Below are 24,948 nucleotides of genomic sequence, written 5' to 3' on the forward strand. Positions count from 1 at the left end.
TAATATATATAACATGGTATGAGATATACAAAAATGTTCTATTGAAGAATTTATCTTTTTTGAAGGAAGAGACATATACTGGTAAAGAAATTAACTCTTAACCTAGAATCAGCAGACTCAGATATTGAGTCTTTCCTGCTGTGTCCACAGAAAGTCCTTTGTATCACTTTCCAAGTTAGAAACCAATGATAACCCATTGTAGTAAATGGCTGCATATTCTGAGGGCATTTGAAAGAATGTTAATAGGGAATTATTAAAATACCTGAGTGCCGTGCAATTTAAGGTACCGATTTTTTATTTATTGAATTCTGGAGTAATTTTTCATGCTTCCTTTTTTTCGCCTCTCCAAAGCGATGTTATTAGCATGTACTCTTGATTCCTCCTTTGAAGTACTTCATGCTTCATTTCTTCCATTTCATTCCTGTAGGTACTATTCTAGTTTGAACATTTTATTACTCATGTTGGGACATCTACATTAGCCCCGTAACTAGCTTTTGTATTTCATATTTAGAATGTCTCCAGGTTTTTGTTTTTTTTAATCTACTTCTTGGGTCATAAACATACTCAGATTAAAAGCGAAAACAGGCCAGGGTGACTGTCTAGGAGGTGAGAGATGAGATGGAGTCTTTTTATGGCTTTTAAATTTTGAACTATCTGAATGTATTATCATTACCACTAAGTTATTAATACTGAATCATTAGTAATAAACTAAAGTTGTATATTACCTTTGAAATTTTTCATTTGAAATTTTGATTCATACATTTAAAAAGAGAAATACAAGTCTTGGCTCTATGAGGTATTATTTCAAATTATAGCAGTAATTTTACTTAAATATTCTGGATTGCAAAAGCAAATTGGACTCCTACTACCCATTTTGAGCAGCAGTACTTGTGTAAAACTGAAACAAAAAGTAAATCTGGCATGCAGTAGCAGAATTTGGGAATATATCTGTTTAGGGAATGTCCTTAGTGTGTCAGAAATGTCTTCTTTGGAAACAGAAAAAAAGTAATCAGTAAAATAAAGAATGATGTGCCCAATGAGCTACAATTCAAATAGAGGAAATTTAATGGGAAATGATTACATTAGTAGCAGATGGACTGGCTTCCTGAATTGCAGTCTTACTGGAAATCCTAGAACGGCTTAAATTTGTTTTTCAAATTTAGAGTCCGATGAAAAGATAGATAAAGAGATTTGTTTATTTGGCTCTGCTAGTGTGATTCTTACTGTCTTTTGGATATTTCATTTGTACTAGGCTATTTTTATGATTCCCACAAATCCACCACCAACATTCAGAAAGCCAGAACTTTGGTCCGATGATTTCACGGATTTTGTTAAAAAGTGTTTGGTGAAGAATCCTGAGCAGAGAGCTACTGCAACACAGCTTTTACAGGTCAGTGCTTGTGCCTCGAAGGGAAGGGTATTTTCTTCATACCTTTCAGCTCTCTGACATTGGCCAGAATTGCTGTGTGTTTCATAACTGATTTCTAAAGATGTAAACCTCCCATCCCCTCCTCTTTGCTTTCTTCTTTATTTTCCTCTCCTCCCCTCTCATCCCGATTCCCCTCAGTGTTGTTTTAAAACAAAATTTCCAAAGCATGCTCCTTTCAGAAAGGAATCTTTGTCTTCATAGTTTCTCATGGTTTTTTCCTTATGTTCCTTGACTTAGCATTTATACTTTGACTTTTTGCTCCAGTATAAAATATGTAAGTACAAGATCTCTGGACTCCTTGAAAAGATTATCATGCTGTAAATATCAGTTACAGGATTATCTAAATGAAGAGTTTCAGAGTTTCAATTTTTTTAGATAGAATAATTATAAATAGACTTTGTATCTAGAATGTCAGTAGATTTTTAAATATACCTTAAAGCTTAATACAAATAGAAACAATTTAATATTTATAATAGTTGTTTGTGAATCTTAATTTTCCCAACAGAACAGCCTTAGAACTTTCAGCTAATAATAAGCACATTGCAAAATGATTCCTACTGTTAAGTGACAAAAGGATGAAAAATATCGTTCTCATAAAAAGTGACTTCACTCTCTAAAAAAGGACCGTTGGATTTAAAGGACAAAAAAAAAGAAATGTGACTGTCCAAGGTCCCATTTTTCCAAAAGGATGTGTTAATGGGTAGGGGAAACAGGCTGTTAAGTATAATGTTTATTGTTATGAAAGCTTAACTTAGAACTCAGTCTCCATAGATGCCAGTACAGCAATATTGCTTTAAAATAAAAATCCATATATTCTTTGACACAACAATTGCACTTCTAGAAATTTATTCGACAGAAATATTTAACCATGTGTGAAAAAACATGTGTAAAAATATTCATAGGACATTGAAATTGTAAAAGATTGGGAAGATCCTAAGTATCTGTCAACAAGTTGAAAACAATTTAAAGCCCATGAAAAAGAGTGATTGGAAAAATACTACATACACACAACAGATTTACATATCTTAATGCTTATAATGGAGCATCTCTGGAAAAATAAGGGAAAAACTGGCCTCCAGAGAAGGTAACTAACTATGGATGGGGCAGGACTGGAATGGAGACTTGCTTTTTGATGAATATTATTAATGAGACTTTTGAAATTTGGGTTATGTGCAAGTATTACCTTTCAAAAATTAATGGTTAAGATGCTAAAATTTTATTTTTTCCACAAAAAATTGATTAATTAAAACATTTCTTTTGAAATGTTGTCAATATTCCTTTGAAACATATATGTATGTGTGTATTATGTATGTGTATGTATATGTATGTATATTTTATTTTTGAGATGGAGTCTCACTCTGTCACCCAGTCTAGAGTGCAATGGTGCTCAGCTCACTGCAACCTCTGCCTCCCGGTTTCATGCCTCAACCTTCCAAGTAGCTGGGATCACAGGTGTGTGCCACCATGCCTGGCTAATTTTTGTATTATTAGTAGAGACAGGGTTTCACCATGTTGATCAGGCTGGTATCGAACTCCTGACTGCAAGTGGTTCTCCTGCCTTGGCTTCCCAAAGTGCTGGGATTACAGACATGAGCCACCATGCCCAGCATATATATATATATATATGTATTTTGAGATTGAGTCTCATGCTGTTGTCCTGGCTGGAGTGCAGTGGTACGATCTCGGCTCACTGAAACCCCTGCCTCCTGAGCTCAACCTATCCTCCCACCTCAGCCTCCTGAGTAGCTGGGACTAGAGGGGCATGCCGCCAGACCCAGCTAATTTTTGTCTATTTTGTAGAGACAGGATTCGCCATGTTGCCTAGGCTAGTCCTGAACTCTTGGGCTCAAGGAATCTGCCCACCGCAGCCTCCCAAATTCCTGGGATTATAGGTATGATCCATCTCTCGCAGCTGAAATATATATATATATATTTTAAAATAGTCCAAACAGCACTACCTTTGCGCTCCTAGTATCCAGTACTTAATACATATGTATTAAAGTTAATATGTATTTATTTAACATAACAAACTCTGATTTAAATTCTTTTTGGGGGGCTAGGATAATTACTTTTGGCCTCATTAGAGTCTCATTAGGTCTTATTTGGCCAGAAGTCCAAAAACCATTCTGTCTCTTTAAGGACTTTCGTATATGTCTTATCTGTTACAATTTTAATCAGCTGTCCCCAATGTTTTGGCTCCATAGACTGGTTTCATGGAAGACAGTTTTTCCATGGATGGTGAGTAAGGGTGGGATGGTTTCAGAATTAAACTGTCCTGCCTCTGATCATCAGGCAGTAGTTAGAGTCCCATAAGGAGCATGCAACATGCGCAGGTCACAATAGGGTTTGTGCTCCTATGAGAATCGAATGCCACTGTTGATCTGACAGGAGGCAGAGCTCAGGCTGTAATGCTCACTCACCTCCTGCTGTGCAACTCTGTTCCTAACAGACCACAGCGATACCAGTCCACAGCTGGAGGTTAGGGACTCCTGATTTAAATAATAGTTTAACTCTCACTGGACAATCGCATTGCCAGATTTTAGTTGACACATATCTATAGCTTATGTGTACAGATTATACCATATTGATTTCTAGATCCCAGTAAACAAAGAATATTTAGAAGGAAATTCATGATGGATTTTAAAAATAGTGTTTGATTTTCTATGATACAGAGAGATTATTGTATAAATTTTTAAAAATCATAGATGGGAAGGATTCTTTGAGATTATTAAGTTGAAATTTTAGTAGTTTTTAAAGATAAATTAAAACCTGAGAGATGTTAAAAGACACAGTTTAATTTCAGTCTAGTTAGCACCAGAGTTCCTGATCTGAAGATGATCCTTACACCTGCTGGGGGGCAGCCTAGAATCTGAAGTCAGTGAGCGGCCAGGCACGGTGGCTCACACTTGTAATCTCAGGACTTTACAAGGCCAAGGCAGGCCAACATTTGAGATCAGGAGTTCAAGACCAGCCTGTCCAACATAGTGAAACCCCGTCTCTACTAAAAATACAAAAATTAACCAGGCATGGTGGTGCACACCTGTAGTCCCAGCTATTTGGAAGGCTGAGGCAGGAGAATCACTTGAACCCGGGAGATGGGGTTACATTGAGCTGAGATCACACCACTGCTCTCCAGCCTGAGCAATAGTGTGAGACTCTGTCTCAAAAAAAAAGAGATAAAGTCAGTGAGCAGTCTTCCATGATCTCTTCCATTTGTGCCAAGTTGGAAAACAGAGCTACTTACAATGCAACTTCAAACAACTGTAAAGACAAAGACAGTGCCCTAGAGGAGTGTAGAGCAATAAGAAAGAAAGGACTCCTGTCCTACTCTAAAACTTTTTAACAAACTAATAGAAAGATCACCCTCCCTCCAAGAAACACAAAAAGCTGAATTTATATTCTTTGAGAAATATAAGACAAAAATGTTAAAAAATTACAATAGATATAGAAGTTACATTCATCATGCACAGCGTATATGATTAAGAAATGTAAAAGTAGAAGAATGGATACAGTAATCACAGATGCTTGTTAGAGAAGAAACAAATCATTTTAAGGAGGAGAAATGGTATGAGTAATATGAACAAAGATGCAAAAAAGGGACTTGTGTTTTAGAACACAGTAAGATCTGCTTAGCTAGAGCAGAAACACCAGTTGGAGAAATGGTGTCTGAGTTTAGATACAGACAACAGTGAAGCAAGAAGGGTATACTGATGCCTAGGAGGAGATGCCTGAATTTTGTCTGAGAGCCACTGTAATAATACAAGTGTGAATTGTTAAGAACCTGAGTTTAAAAAAATAGTTGCCAAAATAGAAAATATTAAATCTGATGAAAGTATGAGAAGGATTTAGTGACTGATTATATATTAACAGAAGTGGGAGAAGACCAACATTACAAAAACTAGAAACCAGTAGAATTACATTTCTTTAACAAGGTGTAGAAATTTCAAACTACATTATACTTTGTCTTCTCAGGGGAAAGTATAAACCACCTTTCCAAGCTCCAGTTATTTTTAAGAAAAGCCAGTATACATGCCTGGTTCATCCAGTTTACCACAACCCTGCTTTTAGGCAATTCATTGTGAATTCACTACAGTGTTATAACTACAGTGTTATACTGTAGTTAGTCTACAGATCTTAAAGTTCTTAATCTCAAAATCTCAGTATTTCCCATTTTATTTATACTTGTGCTTTCTCTACGTAATTGCTGCAGACATGGTTTTGATCAACAAAGAGGAACTGGCTAATAAAATTAAAAGGGTACTTAAAGAGCAAGACTGTATTATTTGAGCATTCTTGATAGTCAGAAGAGAAGTTTTATCAGACATATTGCCAAGTTTTTAAGTAAAGATGCCCCGTAACTTATGATGGAGTTAGGTCCTGTAAACCCCAATGAAGGTTTGTAAGTTAAAGGTTTGTAATTAAAATGTTGTAAGTCAAAAATGTATTAAAATACACCTATCCTACCTTAGCCTAGCCTACCAAAAATGTGCTCAGAACACTTACATTGGTGTAGTTGGTGTTTTGTAGACATGATTGAATGTGAAAACACAAAACACAATACCCAAAATGCTGACAACACAGTACACTGTGGAATATTGGTTAATTACCCTCATGATCACATAGCTCACTGTGAGCTGGAACCTATTAACACCTCCATGCTCAGCATCATAAGGGAATATCATACCACATATTACTAGCCTGGGAAAACATCAAAATATCAAATATCAAACTTCCAGGTATGGTTTCTACTGAATGCATATCACATTTGTAGCATTGTAAAGTTTAAAAGCCCTAAATTGAACCATTGTAAGTCCTGGAGTGTGTTTTCCAGCTTGGATTTGTTCTCCCTGTCATATTCAGGTACACCGATCAAGTGTATATTAGGTTTTTTCACATAATCCCTTATTTCTTGGAGGCTTTGTTCATTTCTTTTCACTCTTTTTTCTCTTGTATTGCCTTCTCTTTTTATTTCATTGAGTTGATCTTGTGAGGTGGGTTTCTTGAATACAGCACAACAATGGGTTCTGACTTTTTATCCAGTTTGCCAGTCTGTGTCTTTTGATTGGGGCATTTAGACCATTTACATTCAATGTTTATATTGTTATGTGTGAAATCCTATTCAGGGTTTCAGCTTCCTCCTGGTTTAGTTTTGGTAGAGTACAAGTGTCTAGGAATTTATCCATTTCTTCCTGGTTTACTGGTTTATGTGAGTAGAGCTGTTTGTAGTAATCTCTGATGGTAGTTTGTATTTCTGTGGGATCAGTAGTGATATCCCCTTTATCATTTTTTATTGCATCTATTTGATTCTTCTCCCTTTTCTTTTTTATTAATCTGGCTAGTGGTCTGTCTATTTTGTTGATCTTTTCAAAAAGCAGCTCCTGGATTTATTGATTTTTTGAAGGGTTTTTTGTGTGTCTATCTCCTTCAGTTCTACTCTGATCTTAGTTATCTCTTGCCTTCTGCTAGCTTCTGAGTATTTTTTGATCTTCCTCCTCTAGTTTTTTCAATTTCGATGATAAGGTGTCAATTTTAGATCTTTTCTCTCTTCTCTCGTGGGCATTTATTGCTATAAATTTCCCTCTCCATACTGCTTTAAAGGTGTCCCAGAGATTCTGGTAAGTTGTGTCTTCATTCTTGTTGCTTTCAAAGAATATCTTTATTTCTGCCTTCATTTCATTGTTTATCCAGTCCAACATTCAGAAGCAAGTTGTTCAGTTTCCAAGTGGTTGTGCGGGTTTGAGTGTGTTTCTTGATCCTGAGTTCTAGTCTGATTGTGCTGTGGTCTGATAGACTGTTTGTTATGATTTCTGTTCTTTTGCATTTGCTGAGGAGTGATTTGCTTCCAATGATGTGGTCAATTTTAGAGTAAGTGCAGTGTGATGCTGAGAAAAATGTATATTCTGTGAATTTGGGAGGGAGCATTCTGTATATGTCTATTAGATCTGCTTGGTCCAGCTCTGCATTCAAGTCCTGGATATCCTTGTTAATTTTCTGTCTCATTGATCTGTCTAATATTGACAGTATAGTATTGAAGTTTCCCACTATTATTGTGTGGGAGTCTAAATCTCATTTTAGGTCATTTAGAACTTGCTTTATGTATCTGGGTGCTCCTATGTTGGGGATGTATATATTTAGGATAGTTAGCTCTTCCTGTTGGATTGATCCTTTTACCATTATATAATGTCCTTTTTTGTCTCTTTTGATCTTTGTTGGTTTGAAGTCCATTTTACCAGAGATTAGGATTGCAACTCCTGCTTTTTTTTGTTCTCCATTTGCTTGGTAAATCTTCTTCCATCCCTTTATTTTGAGTCTATGTGTGTCTTTGTATGTGAGATGGGTTTCTTGAATACAGCACACCAATGGGTTCTGACTTTTTATCCAGTTTGCCAGTCTGTGTCTTTTGATTGGGGCATTTAGGCCATTTACATTCAATGTTAATATTGTTATGTGTGAATTTGATCCTGCCATTTTGTTACTGGCTGGTTTTCTTTCTCATCAGTTGACTCATTTTCTTCATTGCATTTTTGGTCTTTGCCAACCAGTTTGCTTTTGCAGTGACTGGTACTTGTTCCTTTCCATGTTTAGTGTTTCTTTCAGGAGCTCTTGTAGGGCATGTCCGGTGGTGACAAAATCTCTCAATAATTGCTTGTCCATAAAGGATTTTGTTTCTCCTTCACTTATGAAGTTTAGTTTGGCTGGATATGAGATTCTGGGTTGAAAGTTCTTTTATTTAAGGATGTTGAATATTGGCCCCCACTCTCTTCTGGCTTGTAGGGTTTCTGCCGAGAGATCTGCTGTGAATCTGATTGGCTTCCCTCTGTGGGAAGGTCATTGTGACCTGACCTTTCTCTCTAGCTGCCCTTAACATTTTTTCCTTCATTTCGACCTTGGTGAATCTGATGATTATGTGCCTTGGGGTTGCTCTTCTTGAGGAATATCTTTGTGGAGTTCTCTGTATTTCTTGAATTTGAAATTTCGACTGCCTTGCTAGGCTTGGGAAGTTCTCCTGGATTATATCCTGGAATGTGTTTTCCAGCTTGGATTCATTCTCCCTGTCATATTCAGGTACACCCATCAAGTGTATATTAGGTTTTTTCACATAATCCCGTATTTCTTGGAGGTTTTGTTCATTTCTTTTCACTGTTTTTTCTCTTGTATTGCCTTCTTTTTTTATTTCATTCAGTTGATCTTCACTCTCTGATATCCTTTCTTCTGCTTGATCGATTCGGCCATTAAAACTTGTGTTTGCTTCACATAGTTCTCGTGCTGTGTTTTTCAACTCCATCAAGTCGTTTATGTTCTTCTCTAAGCTGGTAATTCTAGTTAGCATTTCGTCTAACCTTTTTTCAAGGTTTTTGGTTTCTTTGCATTGAGTTAGAGCGTGTTCCTTTAGCTCCGAAAAGTTGGTTATTATCCACCTTCTGAATCCTGTGTCCGTCAATTCTTCGCACTCCTTCTCAGTCAAGTTGTGATCCTGTTTGTTGAAGAGTTGTGATCCCTTGAGGGAAAAGAGGTGTTCTGGTCTTTGATGGTTTCACCTTTTTTGCGCTGGTTTTTCCACAACTTTGTGGATTTACCTGGCTGTGGTGTCAGAGTTGCTTGATGAGGTCGCTTGTCTGCCTGTGGGGGCGCTACTGAGTTTCTAGGGACTCCAGGTTACTCGGGAAGCTTCCTTTGTCTTTTTGTTTATGCTGGGAGATTAGGCCCACCTCTTCTGGCGCTGCTGGGTTGTCAAGAACGCTGTCCAGTTGCTCGTAGGCTTCCTGTGTTTTTTGTTAAAACAGGTAGCCCAGTCCCACGCCTCTAGTGGTGGGTTGTGCCCCTCCTCCACTGGGCTGGATCATTCAGGGTTCATCTCAGACTGTGGCACTGGCTATGCAACCCACTAGAGTCAGGGCTTCAGCCCTCTAGGATTTGTAGGGGAGGGTAGGTACCTGCCCAGCCACACCCGGCCATCTCCCCCTTTCAGCCTCAGCTCTCTCTGGTCATGGGGTAGGGGCTGCCCTGCTGCTCCCGCTTACAGCTCCCTCTCTCTCCAGGCAGTGGGGAGGGGGCGATAGCTCAGTCTGCAGACTCTTATTCAACTCTGCAGTTGTAATTCCTGGCGCTTGACTGGCAAAGATCCCCTGTTCTGTGTATTGCTGAGGCTTTGGGGGAAGCGCTGCATCTGGACGGGAGCGCCAGAGGTGGAGCCTCTGACTCGCTGGTCAGATGCACTTTCTGGATGAAGCAGCACCCCTCCCCACCTCAGTCTGTCCTGAGTGGGCTTTGCTCACCCTTGGACCAGACCCTTTGAAATGCACCTGGTACCTCGGTTGGAGCTAGGAGATCTCTGGTTTTCTGTGTCTCTCTCTCTGGGTGTTGTGCGCTGGAGTTGTGTCTAATCCGCCATCTTGGGTTAATTTTTAAATTAAGTAATATTTAGTTAAGTACTAAAAGACAGTGGTCCACTTAGCTAATAAGATAAATGCAACTCCATGCTTTCTACATGAGATAAACTTACAAACTTACATAAAATCCAACTCATGTTTCTATATGAGGCATACTTAAAAGAATTTGGGTTAAAAGTTAAAGACAGGCAGTGAAATTTTAATAAAACATAAAAAGATATGAATAACATCAAAAAAGCGAAATTGACAGCAGAAAACAGTAAATGAGGAGTCATTTAATATTGATAAAAAACAATATAAAAGATATAGTTATAAAATTGATATATTAACATAGCATTTTATATAACAAATTATAAAGACATTAGAAGAGGTTGCTCTAAATAAATAAATTGGGATATTTTGATATTCCTTTTTCAGTCACTGAGAAACAATATGGGCAAGAAATAAAGATAAACATCATATGAATAATATAGTGATTGATTTAATAGAAAAATCAAACTTTAATAAGTAGAAATTACATCTTTTTGTTAAATGATTAGGAAAGCATATGACACCAGCATGAGATAGAAACATAAATAATGAAACAGAATCAATGCCCAGAAATGGTATATAGTATACATAGGAAACTAGCATATTGTGAAGATCGCATTTCTAATCAGTGAGGGAAAACAGCTTAAAGTAAAACTGGTGCTGTGGTAACTGCCTGCCTTTGGGGGTGTTGGGATTAACTTAGTTCTTCACCACGGAAACACCAAAGTAATTTCCACATAGATTAAGGTCTTAAATGTTAAAAAAGAAAATGGAAAGAACTAGGGGTTAATATAGGAGAATACTTATTTATGCAATCCAGTGCAGTAAAACAAAAGAAAAATGGATGATTTGACTACATATAACTTAAAAAATGCATGAATGGCAAAAAATGAGAACAAACTGTGTGTGTGTGTGTGTGTGTGTGTGTGTGTGATATATATATATATATATATATATATATAACATTTATGTCAGGCTAGGGGCTGAGTATATGAAGGGTTTTGTAAAGTATTTCAACAAGAAAATGATGAATGTGCCAGATTCTAAAAGGCAATAAAGTTTTCCTATTTCTAAATACATCTAAAATAAAAATTAAAGAGGGTGAAGATTCTTAACCCACCTAAAGTAATGAGAAGACAGAAATTACCTTAAATCAACCTATCACATTCTTCATGATGTATTTTAAAAATTAAATTGCTTCAAAGGTTTATGCTTTAAAAATCTGAAATATTTCCTCTTAAATTTTGTTCATGTTCTCAGTTATCAAAATTAATGATTTATACAAAAACACTTCAGATAAAACAAGTGCTTAAAGTGAGTTGAAGAAGGGATTTCTGCTTCTGGACAGATTGAATAATCATGTTTTTCTCTATATTTCCTCATTAAAGTACAGCTAAAACCTTGGACATTATAAATTTATAAAACAAGCATAAAAAGACTGTGAGGGGTGGAAAGAAGGCAATAGACTTGCTAGAGATTGTGGGACCAGAGGAAAGACATATCTGTGAGTTCCCTGGGCTTTCTTTTTCCCTCATTTATCCCATGCTAGGTAGTGGAGAAGCCTACAACCCAGAAACAACATTGGGCACAAACTAAAAATAAAAACCTGCTCTCTCAAGCAGAAGGATGGAGAAATGGACAGCCTAGCAAGACAGAAAACTTTCAGACAACCATTCGACTCTAGCCAAACACCACCAAGAACGCTATGGCCTACCCCCACCAACAAAGGCTAAATGGAGAATCTACACTTCCACCCATTTGATACTGTCCAGTCCTTCTACTGAGGCAGTGTTAGAGAGACTGAGTGTCAGGCTAAGACATTCATCTCCACAAGGCAGTATAGAAAGCATCTCCTCGCTAAGTGTGGAGTATCAGCGAAGACCATGTGGGAGCCTGGGCTTATACTCCTACCAGGCCGTCGTAAGAACCCAGCAACCTTCCTGTTGGAGTGGGGTCAGAGGTAGTCTAGTGAAGGGTCAGAACTTTGACCACCAATCAGCTAAAATGAGACTACCCCCCACAATACCAGTACAGGACTCTGGGGGAACCTGAGCTCTCACCCTTATCCATTAGTAATAAGGAGCCCTCCATAGCCTAGACCAGGAAGTAGAACACAGTATTTGCACTCACATTCACTTTGTTGCATGTAACCACCTGAATGGATTAAGTTGAGAAATGTAGGAGCCAGTTGGGCAATTGTAGGTCCAACCACAACTCTGTTTTGGTGTATGACTAGAAGTCTCTACCACAGATATGTTAATAGGACTTAATTTATCTGGTAAGATTAATCTATAACTGTTTTAAAATAATTTATTGGTTCTTTACAATTGATTTTAGTATTTCTATACCCTGAAAAAGTTCTTATTATAATTTTCCCAAACGATATATTTGCAATTTTAAAGCTTCTTTCAAATATCTATTTCTTCTTCAGCACAATTTTTTTTTGTCTTTAAATACTTTTTTGTGTTCTGTTGATATTTATTAAAATAACTCAGGTTTGGGTATAGTGATCCATGCCTGTATATCCGAGCACTTTGGAAGGCTGAGGCAGTTGGATCACTTGAGCCCAGGAAGTCGAGGCTATAGTAAGCCATGATTCTGCCACTATGCTCACAACAGAGCAAGACCCTGTCTCAAACAAACAAACAAATCACTCACCCACTCACTCACTCAGGTCACTTTTACCTGACTTGATGCTATCTACTGACATATAATTATGAAAATTACTGAAAGGGATTGCTACCCCAAATTTAGGTTATCTGTCCCAAATTATACTTTTAAACTTTCATTGTACTTTCTCTCATGTCCCTCCTTGTCAATAAAAGGAATTAAAACCTATGTCTATCCTGATGGTTTTCCTTCTGTTTGTCAGAATTGTAGAGCTAACTAGATTTAGCTTATCTAGACCAGGGTGATATTTTTAAAAAAGTAACAAGTTATTTTATATATAGTAAAGAAATTGGGCAATATTAATTTTCTGAAAAAATATTTTTGTCTTCATTGGAAAAGATTAAATTACTTAAGATACAGTAGAACAGAAAATATGTTACAGAAGTAACAAAATAGTTGCTCTCCTTTCGGCCGCTGATTTTGGCTGCCAGCTTATTAAGATTAATTAAATTCTGTAACTCAGTACCAAAATAAGTTTATTTTTATGTGTAATATCCATAATCATATTTTCAACTTTATCTTTTTTATTCCTAATGTATACTTCCTTTGGATAATTAGATCTTTAAGGATAATGTAGTTTTATTAACAGGGTTGCATTTTTGTATGTGTGTTTTAAGTTTTTTTTTTTTTAAACAAGCCCAAAAGCAAATTTTTTATTTCTAGGCAATTGCCATATTCTCTTTTCTTAATCTATACATTTAATTCTGCATTGAAAAACAATCACTGAAGCCTGTGATCCTGGTTAACATTTACATGTTGTTTTAACATTTGTTAGCTATAATTCAGAAAACTTTTTGAATTTACACCATTGAATTTTACTTTTCTAGCATCCTTTTATCAAGAATGCAAAACCTGTATCAATATTAAGAGACCTGATCACAGAAGCTATGGAGATCAAAGCTAAAAGACATGAGGAACAGCAGCGAGAATTGGAAGAGGAGGAAGAAAATTCGGTTTGTAATTATCTTCAAAAAGTTAATTTTTTTTGCTTCTGAGTTACTTTTCTATAATTTTGTTACTTTATATTAATAGCACTTACTGTTTTATTATACTAGTAAGGTATGTTTCTTCATTGAATCTCACAGTATATGTTTGCTGTCTTTTTCTGATGTCTTATGCCTGTAATCCTAGCACTTTGGGAGGCCGAGGTGGGTGGATCACCTGTGGCCAGGAGTTCAAGATCAGCCTGACCATCATGGTGAATCCCCATCTTTAAAAAAAGAATTAGTGATTAGTGGAATGTAATGTTGATAGGATGGACTTGCACAATACCTAGTATCTAGTTGATATTAACTCAGGGTTTATTGAATAAATATTGTCTAGAATTTGGACAATTTTGCGTCATATCTCCTGGACTTTCTTGTAACTGGTCACCAGCTATACTGTAGCTAAAGAGTACCATAGCAGAACAGGAGTTATAGAGAAAGCAGGAGGGACATAAAAGGGTCTAGCATATTAAACTAGCCATTTGTTCCTTTTACTTTTGATGTTGCTACATTTAAATAACAAAATAATTGTATTTATTTACCACATTTTGTAGTGTCTAATGCTGCTTTTTTTTTTTTTTTTTTTTTTTTTGAGACAGAATCTCACTCTGTCACCTGGGCTGGAGTACAGTGGCGCAATATTGGTTCACTGCAACCTCCACCTCCCAGGTTCAAGTGATTTTCCCGCGTCAGCCTCCTGTGTATCTGGGACTACAGTCGCATGGCACCATGCCTCACTATTTTTTGTATTTTTAGTAGAGATGGGGTTTCACAGTTTTGGCCAGGCCGGTCTCAAACTCCTGACCTCAAGTAATCTACCCACCTCAACCTCCCAAAGTGCTGGGATTACAGGCATAAGCCACTGCACCTGGCTTGTCGCGTCTAATGCGTCTGTTCCTTGCGAGTTATTTTTTGCCTTGTGTTTGAAATTATATATTTTTTTTCTGGATAAAGATACAGAGGTGAATAGCCCTTGGTATTCAGATAGTCACAAAATCTGAAAACAGATGTATTATTTTATTTTTTACTGATTGAAAACGTATTTTATAACAGTATGTTCTCCCATAAAAATTCATTTAAAAAAATCTTATAGTTTCTGTATACAAATATTATTATTTTGCTAAATTAAATTTAGTTTAATTTCAGAGACTGGTTATCCAATTAGGAATTCTTTTGAAATTCTTTTACTCTTTTTGCCAATTATTAAACCTTGTATCACTTGGTAGCCCAGGACAAGGAGAAATGTGCATCTTTGTAGAGCTGGTTTATAATCATGTTCTTTAGATATGCAGCTACATGAGTTATTTATTTGGCCATGATCATGGACTGCCTAGTGAGAGAGATGCTTTAAACTTGTATTCTAGATGTAAAAATCTTTCACCAATGAATTCACTATTTAGAATTTCAGATAGTGTCTTCAAAAGGTATTTTTTTCATATTTGTCATTGTGCATTAATTCTACAAAGATAAGTAGGTGATATGGCAGATTTAAAGACCCTTGGTTCTTGCTCTCAGGGGGTTTCCTGTTTCCTACCCTGGATTCCTGTGTGGTGGTAGATACATTTAATTTCAGATTTCTCTCCAGTTAATGTTTTTAAATATTTAATTTTTGTAGTTGTTTCTTATAGTTGCAAAGGCACTTTATCATATATTATCAGTTTTTCCTACTTTTTAAGACTTTATTACAGTCACTTTGGTTTCTTTCTGACCCTTTAGTGATCTCTTTCTTCTCTATTTTTCTTTCCTTCACTGAGCTTGAGTCACACTAGTCTTTCAGAATTTTAATTTTTTTTTTAACATGCTCAAGATGTTTCCTTACTCAGGGCCTTTGCATGTGCTATACCCTGTACTTGAAACACTCTTCGCCCTTAGAACTCTTGGAGTGGCTAGGCTCTTTTCTTTTGAGTCTCAGCTTTAAATACCATGTATCCCTAAAACACAGAACTTTAAAACAATACACATTTATTATCATGGTATTTGTAGATTGCTATTTCAAGAGGGTCTTAGTTGGGTGATTTATTCTCAGGGTTTCGCAACACTTAGAGATGACAGTTTAAGTGTTCGTCAGAGCTGCAGTCATCTGAAGGCTTGAGTGGGGCTGGAGGATTCACTTCCAAGATGGCTCATTCAGTGGCTCTCAGAGTGAGTGACCCAAGAGAGAAAGCAAAAAGTACCTCTTACTTTATGCTGTAGTCTCAGGAGTTAAATGCTGTCACTTCTGCCACATTATTTATTTTTTATTATTTTATTTTGTTTTATTTTATTTTATTTTTGAGACGGAGCCTCACTCTGTTGCCCAGACTGGATTGCAGTGACATGATCTCAGCTCACTGCAAACTCTATCTCCCAGGTTCAAGCAATTCTCCTACCTCAGCCTCCCAAGTAGCTGGTACTATAGACACATGCCACCACACCCAGCTAATTTTTGTATTTTTAGTAGAGACGGGGTTTCATTATATTGGTCAACTTGGTCTAGAACTCCCGACCTTCAGTTGATCCACCCACCTTGGCCTCCCAAAGTACTGGGATTACAGGCCTGAGCCACTGTGCCCAGTCCATTCTATTTTTTAAAAGCAAGTCAGTGGTGGAGCAGGGAGCTCCAGAAATCAGTACCTCCACAGAAGTAATTGTTAAGCTGGCAAAAATCAACAAATCAACTTTTGCATGACTCTGGAATCTGATAGAAAACTTACAGCATCCAAGGGAGTGCCAGATTTTGATAAGAAAGCATTATGACGTTTTTGCTTATGTACCAACTGTCCTTTATTTTCTAGTTCAGCAGCAGCTATGGGGTCAGCAACTCATACTCCTGGTGTAGCTTGCTGGCGCTAGGAAGGGGACAATAAGAACTTTGTTCTGAAAAAAAATTGTAGTTTTCATTTTGACCTGTCTGGTGGTTCTCTGCGGGACTGGTGCAAGACCATTGTTTCAGCCCCCCACGAGCTAGAGCAGCTTCTTGGGTGGTATCTGTCAACAATCTAAATCTGCTAGAGCTAGTAAACAAATTTCGCAAAGTTTCAGGGTACAACATCAACCACAAAACTTAGTCGTATTTCTATGCACCAGCAATGAAAAATGTAAAAAGGAAATTAAAACAATGCCATTTACAGTAGCACCCAAAAGAATGAAATACCTAAGGAATAAATTTAACCAAGGAGGTGAAAAACTTGTACAGTGAAAAGTACAAAACATGGCTAAAATAAAAGACCTAAATCAACAGAAAGACATCTTGTGTTCAGAGATCAGAAGACATAATACTGTGAAGATGGCAGTACTCCTCAAAGCAATTCACAGATTTTTAAAATCCATTTCCAAATTCCAGGTCATTTTTTGTAGAAGAGGAAAAGCCAGTTCTTAAATTTATGTGGAATTAAAAGGGGCGCCAAATAGCCAAAACATATTGAAAAAGAAGAACCACATTAGAAGACTCATACTTCCTGTTTTCAAAACTTAATATGAAGCTGCAGTGATCAAATCAGTGTGGTAATAGCATAAGGATAGATGTATAGACCAAAGGAATAGAATTGAAAGTCTGGAAATACACCCATAAATCTACGGCCAGCTGATTTTTAACAGAGTTGCTAAGACCATTTAATGGGAAAAGAACAATCTCTTCAACAAATGGTACAGTGACAGCTGGATAGCCACATGTAAAGAATGAAGTAAGACCCCTATAACTTATCAAATACAGCAGCCTTTTAGTGTAAGATTTGATTGGCTGGATCAATAACCTAAATGTAAGAGCTAAAACTTAAAGCTCTTAGAAGAAAACATAGGGTTAATCTTCATGACTTTGGATTTGGCAGTGAATTCTCAGATAATAGCACTAAAGCACAAGTAACAAAAGATAAACTGAACTTCATCAAAATTAAACATTTTTGTGCATAAAAGAACAAATTATCAAGAAGCGAAAAGGCAGCCTGTAGAATGAGAAAAAGTATTTACAAATTATACTTCTGATAAGGATCTAGTATCCAAAATGTATAGAGGTTGGGTGTGGTGGCTCACGCCTGTAATAACAGCACTTTGGGAGGCCGAGACAGGTGGATCACTTGAGTCCAGATATTCAAGGCCAGCCTGGGCAACATAACGAGGCCACCATCTGTTTAAAGGGAAAAAAAAAAGCAAACTGTATAGATAACTCTTACAACTTACAATTGAATAATAGGCAAATTGGTGGTCACCAGAGACCAGGACGGGGCTTGGTTGTGGTGGGCAGGGGGTTGGAAGAAGGGAAGGATGGAGAGTGACTCCTTAATGGGTACAGTGTTTTCTTTTGAGGTAATAAGTATGTTGTGATACTAGATAGAGGGGATGATTGCACATTGTGAATGTACTAAATGCCACTGAATTGTATACTTGAAAATGGTTAATTTTTTTTTAAATATAAAGTTCACCTCAATATGTAAAAAAAACAAGTCACTAAGTCTGGCCTGCACTCAAGGAGATAGGAATGAAGCTCTACCTTTTCAGGGGACAATTGCCAAAGAATTTATGGATATGTTTTAAAACTAGCTGAGTCCTCTGACTGCACATTATTTACTTTCCTTGCCCATGCAAAATACACTCACTATCTCTTAAGAGATTTACCCCCATATACACCAAGTATTATTTCTTTACAATATCAGGTCAAAATCTAGAATGTCATCTTGTAAATTACATTCATATAGAGATGATGTTCCTTGAATCCAGTTCCTCTCAATCTGAAGACCTATGAACAAAAGAGATAAAAGTTTCTTACCACCCTGTCGCTGAATAGCCAATGTACAATGGTGGGTCACTATGGGTAGTTCTGTTTTAAAAAAGGGAAGACAGGAAGTGCACATGAGTCACTATTCCATAGCAGTTTTGGAATCTAGCCAAGCAAATGTTAGAAGTTTCTTTATTAAAACTAAGTTATTTTCCTACCTCAGGATAGTTCTTCATGGCTCCTCTCTATGCCATCTGAGTTTTTGGCTCTTCCCCCTGTGTTATTTCTTTTTCATGGAAGGTAGCCTGTGTGTTGAGCTAGATAGTTTTCTCAGCCTCCTTCCTGTTGTTAGAAATTTTGGAGTCCAAAGCTCTCTTTTCATTTTGTGTATCTCTGCACTATGCAGTCAATGTTGGTAGTGTTTCTACCAAAAACACTTTGTGGGTCTCCTGTAAACCTCATTGCAGCTCACTCCATTAGAATAATCTATACTCATAAATTTCGTTGAGATAATTGTTCTCTGATTTTGGACTCTTGATGAGATTGTGCAGGGACAATGCCTTTAAGCTTCTTAGAAGCCCTGTTATTTGAGGAACTGCATGGATCTTTCAGAAATCTTAACAAAGGATTTTACAGTCACCTTTTTAGCTTGATATTTAGACAATGCTTTGCTATTTCCTGGATTTGAGGTTTGCTTGAAACTTGTCTCATAACTGTAGCATGGTTTGCTGGTTGTAGAGGCTGGAGATTTACAAAATCAACAAGTCTTGATCCCTCTTTTGTTTAATTGTCTTTTCTTAAGCTTGTCTCTCTCCTTTTGTGTTTCATTATAAGTAGCAAGAAGAAACCAGGCAACACCTTAAATTCTTATTTAGAACACTCAGTTCATTAGGTGTATTTTTTACTTTTCCTGTTACTTTTCTGGTTCTTAGAGTCAGTAGTTGATATGGTTTGGCTGTGGCCCCACCCAAATTTCATCTTGAATTAGAGTTCCCATAATCCCCATGTGTCGTAGTAGGGACCCAGTAGGAGGTAATTAAGTCACGGGGGCAGTTACTCACATGCTGTTCTCGTGATAATGAGTGAGTTCTCATGAGATCTGATGGTTTTATAAGGGGCTTTTCTCTCTTTGCTGGGTGATTCTCTGTCTGGCTGCTCTTTGAAGAGGTGCCTTTTGCCATGATTATAAGTTTCCTGAAGCCACCTCAGCCATGTGGAATTGTGAGTGAATTAAACCTCTTTTCTTTATAAATTACCCAGTCTTGGGCATTCATAGCAGCATGAGAATGGACTAATACAGTAAATTGGTACCGGATAGTGGGGTGCTGCTCTAAAGAAAGGACTTGCCTTGTCTCAGATGAGACTTTGGACTTGGACTTTTGGGTTAATGCTGGAATGAGCTAAGACTTTGGGGGACTGTTGGAAAGGCATGATTGTATTTCGAAATGTGTGTACATGAGATTTGGGAGGGGACGGGGCAGAATGATATGGTTTGGCTGTGTTCCTATCCACATTTCATCTTGAATTATAATCCCCATATTCCTCATGTGTCATGAGAGGGGCCCAGTGGGAGGTAACTGAATCATGGGAGTAACTACCCAGTTCTTGTGATAGTGAGTTCTCAGGAGATCTGATAGTTTTATAAGGGACTTTCCCCACTTTGCTCAGCAGTTCTCTTTCTTGCTACCCTATGAAGAGGTGCCTTCTGCCATGGTTGTAAGTTTCCTGAGGCCTCCCCAGTCATGTGGAACTGTGAATCAATTAAGTCTCTTTTCTTTATAAATTACCCAGTCTCAGGTATTCCTTCATAGCAGTGTGAGAATGGACTAATAACAACAGATTTTCTAAATTTTCTGACACCACATAAGAATCTCCTTTTCTCCAGGTTTCTAACATTTACCTTAACTTCCTGAAATTTCTTAAAGGCTATCAGGGTCCTAACGGTTTTTTCATGATTCTTCAGGCTCTTACTAAAACTGTCTTCAAAGTACTTCTAGCTTCTGCCTACTGCCTAGTTTCAAATCCAATGATACCAAATCGTTTTAGGTATGTGTTACTTAGTCTTGTTCCCATTCAAGGTAAGGGGAATTAGTTTTTGCTTTTTGAGGAAGAACTGAAAATATTATGAGCACTTAAAAATTATGTCAGGTTTTTATGATTTTTTTTTTCCTGAATAAGCATTTATTATCTGGGGCAAAGCTTAGTGTTTCTGGTTAAAACTATTATGTTCCTTGTTCTTTTTAACCGAAATTGTAAGAAAAAAGTGAAAAGTTTGGAGAGTCACTTATTGAGCAATATTCACATGCTTTGCTTCAGATTGTTTTTTCAGGCAGTAGCTTCCATTTTGAGGTCATCTTGTCAGTTGTTGCCTTGCATAGAAAATATGCATATGTACACACACACTCAAAAGCACTTAAAAGAACAAGATAGGCAGAATGAATCTGAAGTCTTTCTACAGTAAATCTATATCGTACATCACCATTTATTTTTGGCAACTTTTATAATTAGTAGATATAATTCCTCAGGAAAGTTTATCCATATTGAAGTCTCAGAATCTTAGTTTATATCGTTTATTCCTTTGGGATTCTTTTGTGAATTGGCTTAAATTGGATCACATATGCAGTTTTAAAACTAAAACTAATTTATCCTAGACTACACATCTCGTGATGTTCAGTAGGCCAATTTATTTCATTGAAGTGATAACTCCTTTTTCATGAAAGTAAAATATTTTTACAAAATTTACATTCATTTTTGACTAAATGAACACAAAGTTTAATCTAGGTTGTGTATATGAAAAGCAGGCATACAGGACTTGTTCAGATAATACTAATTTATCTCTAGTATTCGAAATGTACGCGTGTAGTTTGGTAATTTGTTAGTTACTACAACAAGAAGTATTCATTCTTATGTGTTTCTTGAACTAACTAGTTGATTTTTAAAATACAAATTTGTAAGTTTGCTGGTGTGGCTTATTGAAATATTATACAGTTACTTGAATGAATTTTTAAATAGTTATACAGTAAAAGAATACTTGTTTTTAAGTAAAACAGCAAAGCAAATATTCCACATATGGTACACTGGATGATGATTTTCAAAGCAGAATGATGTTAGTTGAATTTATAAGATAAGGCACAGAATGCAGCACTGATATGCAATTTTTAAAGTACTTTGAAAGATTGATACGGAGTTCAGAAGAATTGCTTTGTCAGTGCACTCAGACATCTCTTAAGGATCACAGCATTAAGTAAAATACAAGGAGTTAAATAGATATAGAAGAATTTTAAGTGAAATGTTGAGCAAAAATGGGAACCTTCTTGATGTTAAGCCTGAATAAAATCTTTCCACTCTTCTGCATGTGTCAGGCCGTTTACTTTTATCCAAAGAAAGGTGTTACTTGACTTCATGTTAACTTACTAATGGCTCAAAGAAAGGAAGTCTAACTGGTCTTAGACTGTCTTAGAGCTTCTATCCTTAGAAAAGAAATGAAGACTTTCTGGTGACCTCTTGTGGTCTGTACTCAGAGCTTTTTAGGCTGTGGTCTTTAATGTCTGAATAATGGCATATTCCCTTTAAACATGCTTCACTAAAGCAGTTAATTCTAAGTGTGGGTGTGGGGAGAAATGCCAGGGTGTTTGAATAACCCATTCCCCTCAGGTGGTGATACAGTTTAAGGTGAGCATTTCTTAAACAGAACCTCCTCCCTTCCCCTCTTTCTCCTTTCCCCTGTTCAATAGGGAGCTTCAGAAGTCTTTTTTTTTTTTTCCTTTGAGATGAAGCCTCACTCTGTCGCCCAGGCTGGAGTGCAGTGTCGTGATCTTGGCTCACTGCAACCTTTGCCTCCCGGGTTCAAGCTTTTCTGCTGCCTCAGCCTCCCAAGTAGCTAGGATTACAGGCCTGTGCCACCATGCCCAGCTACTTTTTGTATTTTTAGTAGAGACAAGGTTTTGCCATGTTGGCCAGGCTGGCCTCAGACTCCTGACCTCAGGTGATCTGCCTGCCTCAGCCTCCCAACGTGCTGGGATTACAGGCGTGAGCCACTGTGTCTGGCCAAAAGTCTATCTTTTGAGAACTTTTTGGATTAGGTAAAGAATAGAACAGCAGCAGAATTAGCCCAAGTGAGTCCAGAAGCCTGTAATGTACTTAGTTGGTAAAAGGGAGATTGAATTATCTAAGAATAGATCATACTGTTTGCATGTGAATTCTAGTTCTGATCCCAAATAACTTTATGTATTTGGGCAAGTTACTTAACCTCTCTACTTCAGTTTCACCATCTGCAAATAGAGTTGTTATGAGGTTATAATTATATATATATGTATGCACTTAGAACAATATTTTGCACATAGTATGCTCAGTAAAGTTATTGTTTTGTTTAGTTTTAGGTTTTTGTTTTGTTTTGTTTTTCTGTAGTTACCCCTACTGGTTTTGCCCTACCTTGTGGCCAAAATAACATTACTGATCTGGTGTGAACCAATATAGATTCAATTTAAAATAAAAAAATTTTAAAACAAATTTTAACTGGCCAAATATGTTTGGAAGAGTTGGTAGAGATTTCAGTAAATCTAATGTTAAAATTTAAAATCTATGTATTTGGGCCAGGCACAGTGGCTCACGCCTATAATCCCAGCACTTTGGGAGGCCAAACAGGCCAATTGCTTGAGCCCAGGAGTTCAAGACCAGACTGGGCAACATGGTGAAACCCTCTCTCTACAAAAAAAAAAATTCAAAAACAAAATTAGCCAGGTTAGGTGGTGCTTGCCTATAGTTCCACTTATTTGGGAGGGTGAGATGGGGGGAGGATGGTTTGAGCCTGGGCAGTTGAGGTTGCAGTGAGCCGTGATCATGCCACTGTACTCCACCCTGGGTGACAAAGTAAGACTCTCTCTCACTCTTTCTAAACAGAAAGAAATACACACACACACACACACACACACACACACACACACACACACATATTTATTTTATATATACATTTTTGTACTATTTACTATTTTTATTTTTATTAATATATAATATATATTTTTTGTTCCTTACAGGTTTTTCTCAAGTATGTATATATATATATTTTTTTTTAATTGCATTTTAGGTTTTGGGGTACATGTGAAGAACATGCAAGATTGTTGCATAGGTACACACATGGCAGTGTGATTTGCTGCCTTCCTCCCCTTCACCTATATCTGACATTTCTCCCCATGCTATCTCTCCCCACCTCCCTACCCCCCCATCCCTCCACATTTCCCCCCAACAGACCCCAGTGTCTAGTGCTCCCTTCCCTGTGTGCATGTGATCTCATTGTTCAACACCTGCCTATGAGTGACAAAATGCGGTGTTTGATTTTTTGCTCTTGTGTCAGTTTGCTGAGAATGATGGTTTCCAGGTTCATCCATGTCCCTACAAAGGACACGAACTCATCATTTTTGATAGCTGCATAATATTCCATGGTGGATATGTGCCACATTTTCCCTGTCCAGTCTATCATCAATGGGCATTTGGGTTGGTTCCAGGTCTTTGCTATTGTAAACAGTGCTGCAGTGAACATTCGTGTGCATGTGTCCTTATAGTAGAACGATTTATAATCCTTTGGATATATGCCCAGTAATGGGATATCTGGGTCAAATGGAATTTCTATTTCTAGGTCCTTGAGGAATCACCACACTGTCTTCCACAATGGTTGAACTAATTTACACTCCCACCAACAGTGTAAAAGTGTTCCTATTTCTCCACATCCTCTCCAGCATCTGTCGTCGCCAGATTTTTTAATGATCGCCATTCGAACTGGCATGAGATGGTATCTCAATGTAGTTTTGATTTGCATTTCTCTAATGACCAGTGATGATGAGCATTTTTTCATATGTTTGTTGGCCTCATGTATTTCTTCTTTTGTAAAGTGTCTGTTCATAACCTTCACCCACTTTTGAATGGGCTTGTTTGTTTTTTTCTTGTAGATCTGTTTTAGTTCTTTGTAAATTTTGGATATCAGCCCTTTGTCAGATGAGTAGACTGCGAAAATTTTTTCCCATTCTGTTGGTTGCCGATTCACTCCAATGACTGTTTGTTTTGCTGTGCAGAAGCTGTGGAGTTTGATTAGGTCCCATTTGTCTATTTTGGCTTTTGTTGCCAATGCTTTTGGTGTTTTGGTCATGAAGTCCTTGCCTACGCCTATGTCCTGAATGGTTTTGCCTAGATTTTCTTCTAGGGTTTTTATGGTGTTAGGTCTTATGTTTAAGTCTTTAATCCAACTGGAGTTAATTTTAGTGTAAGGTGTCAGGAAGGGGTCCAGTTTCTGCATTCTGCACATGGCTGGCCAGTATTCCCAACACCATTTATTAAACAGGGAATCCTTTCCACATTGCTTGTTTTTGTCAGGTTTGTCAAAGATCAGATGGTTGTAGATATGTTGTGTTGCCTCCGAGGCCTCTGTTCTGTTCCATTGGTCTATATCGCTGTTTTGGTACCAGTACCATGCTGTTTTGATTACTGTAGCCTTGTAGTATAGTTTGAAGTCCGGTCGTGTGATGCCCCCTGCTTTATTCTTTTTGCTTAGAATTGACTTGGCTATGCGGGCTCTCTTTTGGTTCCATATGAAGTTTAAGGTGGTTTTTTCCAGTTCTGTGAAGAAGGTCATTGGTAGCTTCATGGGAATAGTGTTGAATCTGCAAATTACTTTGGGCAGCATGGCCATTTTCATGATATTGATTCTTCCTAACCATGAACATGGAATGTTTCTCCGTCTGTTTGTGTCCTCTCTTATTTCGT

General features: G+C 37.3%; 1 protein-coding gene across 2 annotated transcripts in view; it reads left to right on the forward strand.

Annotated features, from left to right (window-relative positions):
- The window catches only part of STK3 (serine/threonine kinase 3), a 345,181-nt gene that overhangs the window by 186,595 nt on the left and 133,638 nt on the right, over positions 1–24,948 (forward strand). Inside the window, exons 7-8 of one of the 2 annotated variants that reach the window (XM_032248241.1) lie at positions 1,253–1,390; positions 13,347–13,472. In XM_032248241.1, the coding sequence (XP_032104132.1) occupies positions 1,253–1,390; positions 13,347–13,472 (264 nt within the window). The remainder of the gene's footprint in view (positions 1–1,252; positions 1,391–13,346; positions 13,473–24,948) is intronic. The other variant, XM_032248245.1, reaches the window with a different exon arrangement.

This window comes from Sapajus apella, unplaced genomic scaffold (genome assembly GCF_009761245.1).
Source record: "Sapajus apella isolate SASKATOON/1434 unplaced genomic scaffold, GSC_monkey_1.0 scaffold3, whole genome shotgun sequence".
NCBI lineage: Eukaryota > Metazoa > Chordata > Mammalia > Primates > Cebidae > Sapajus > Sapajus apella.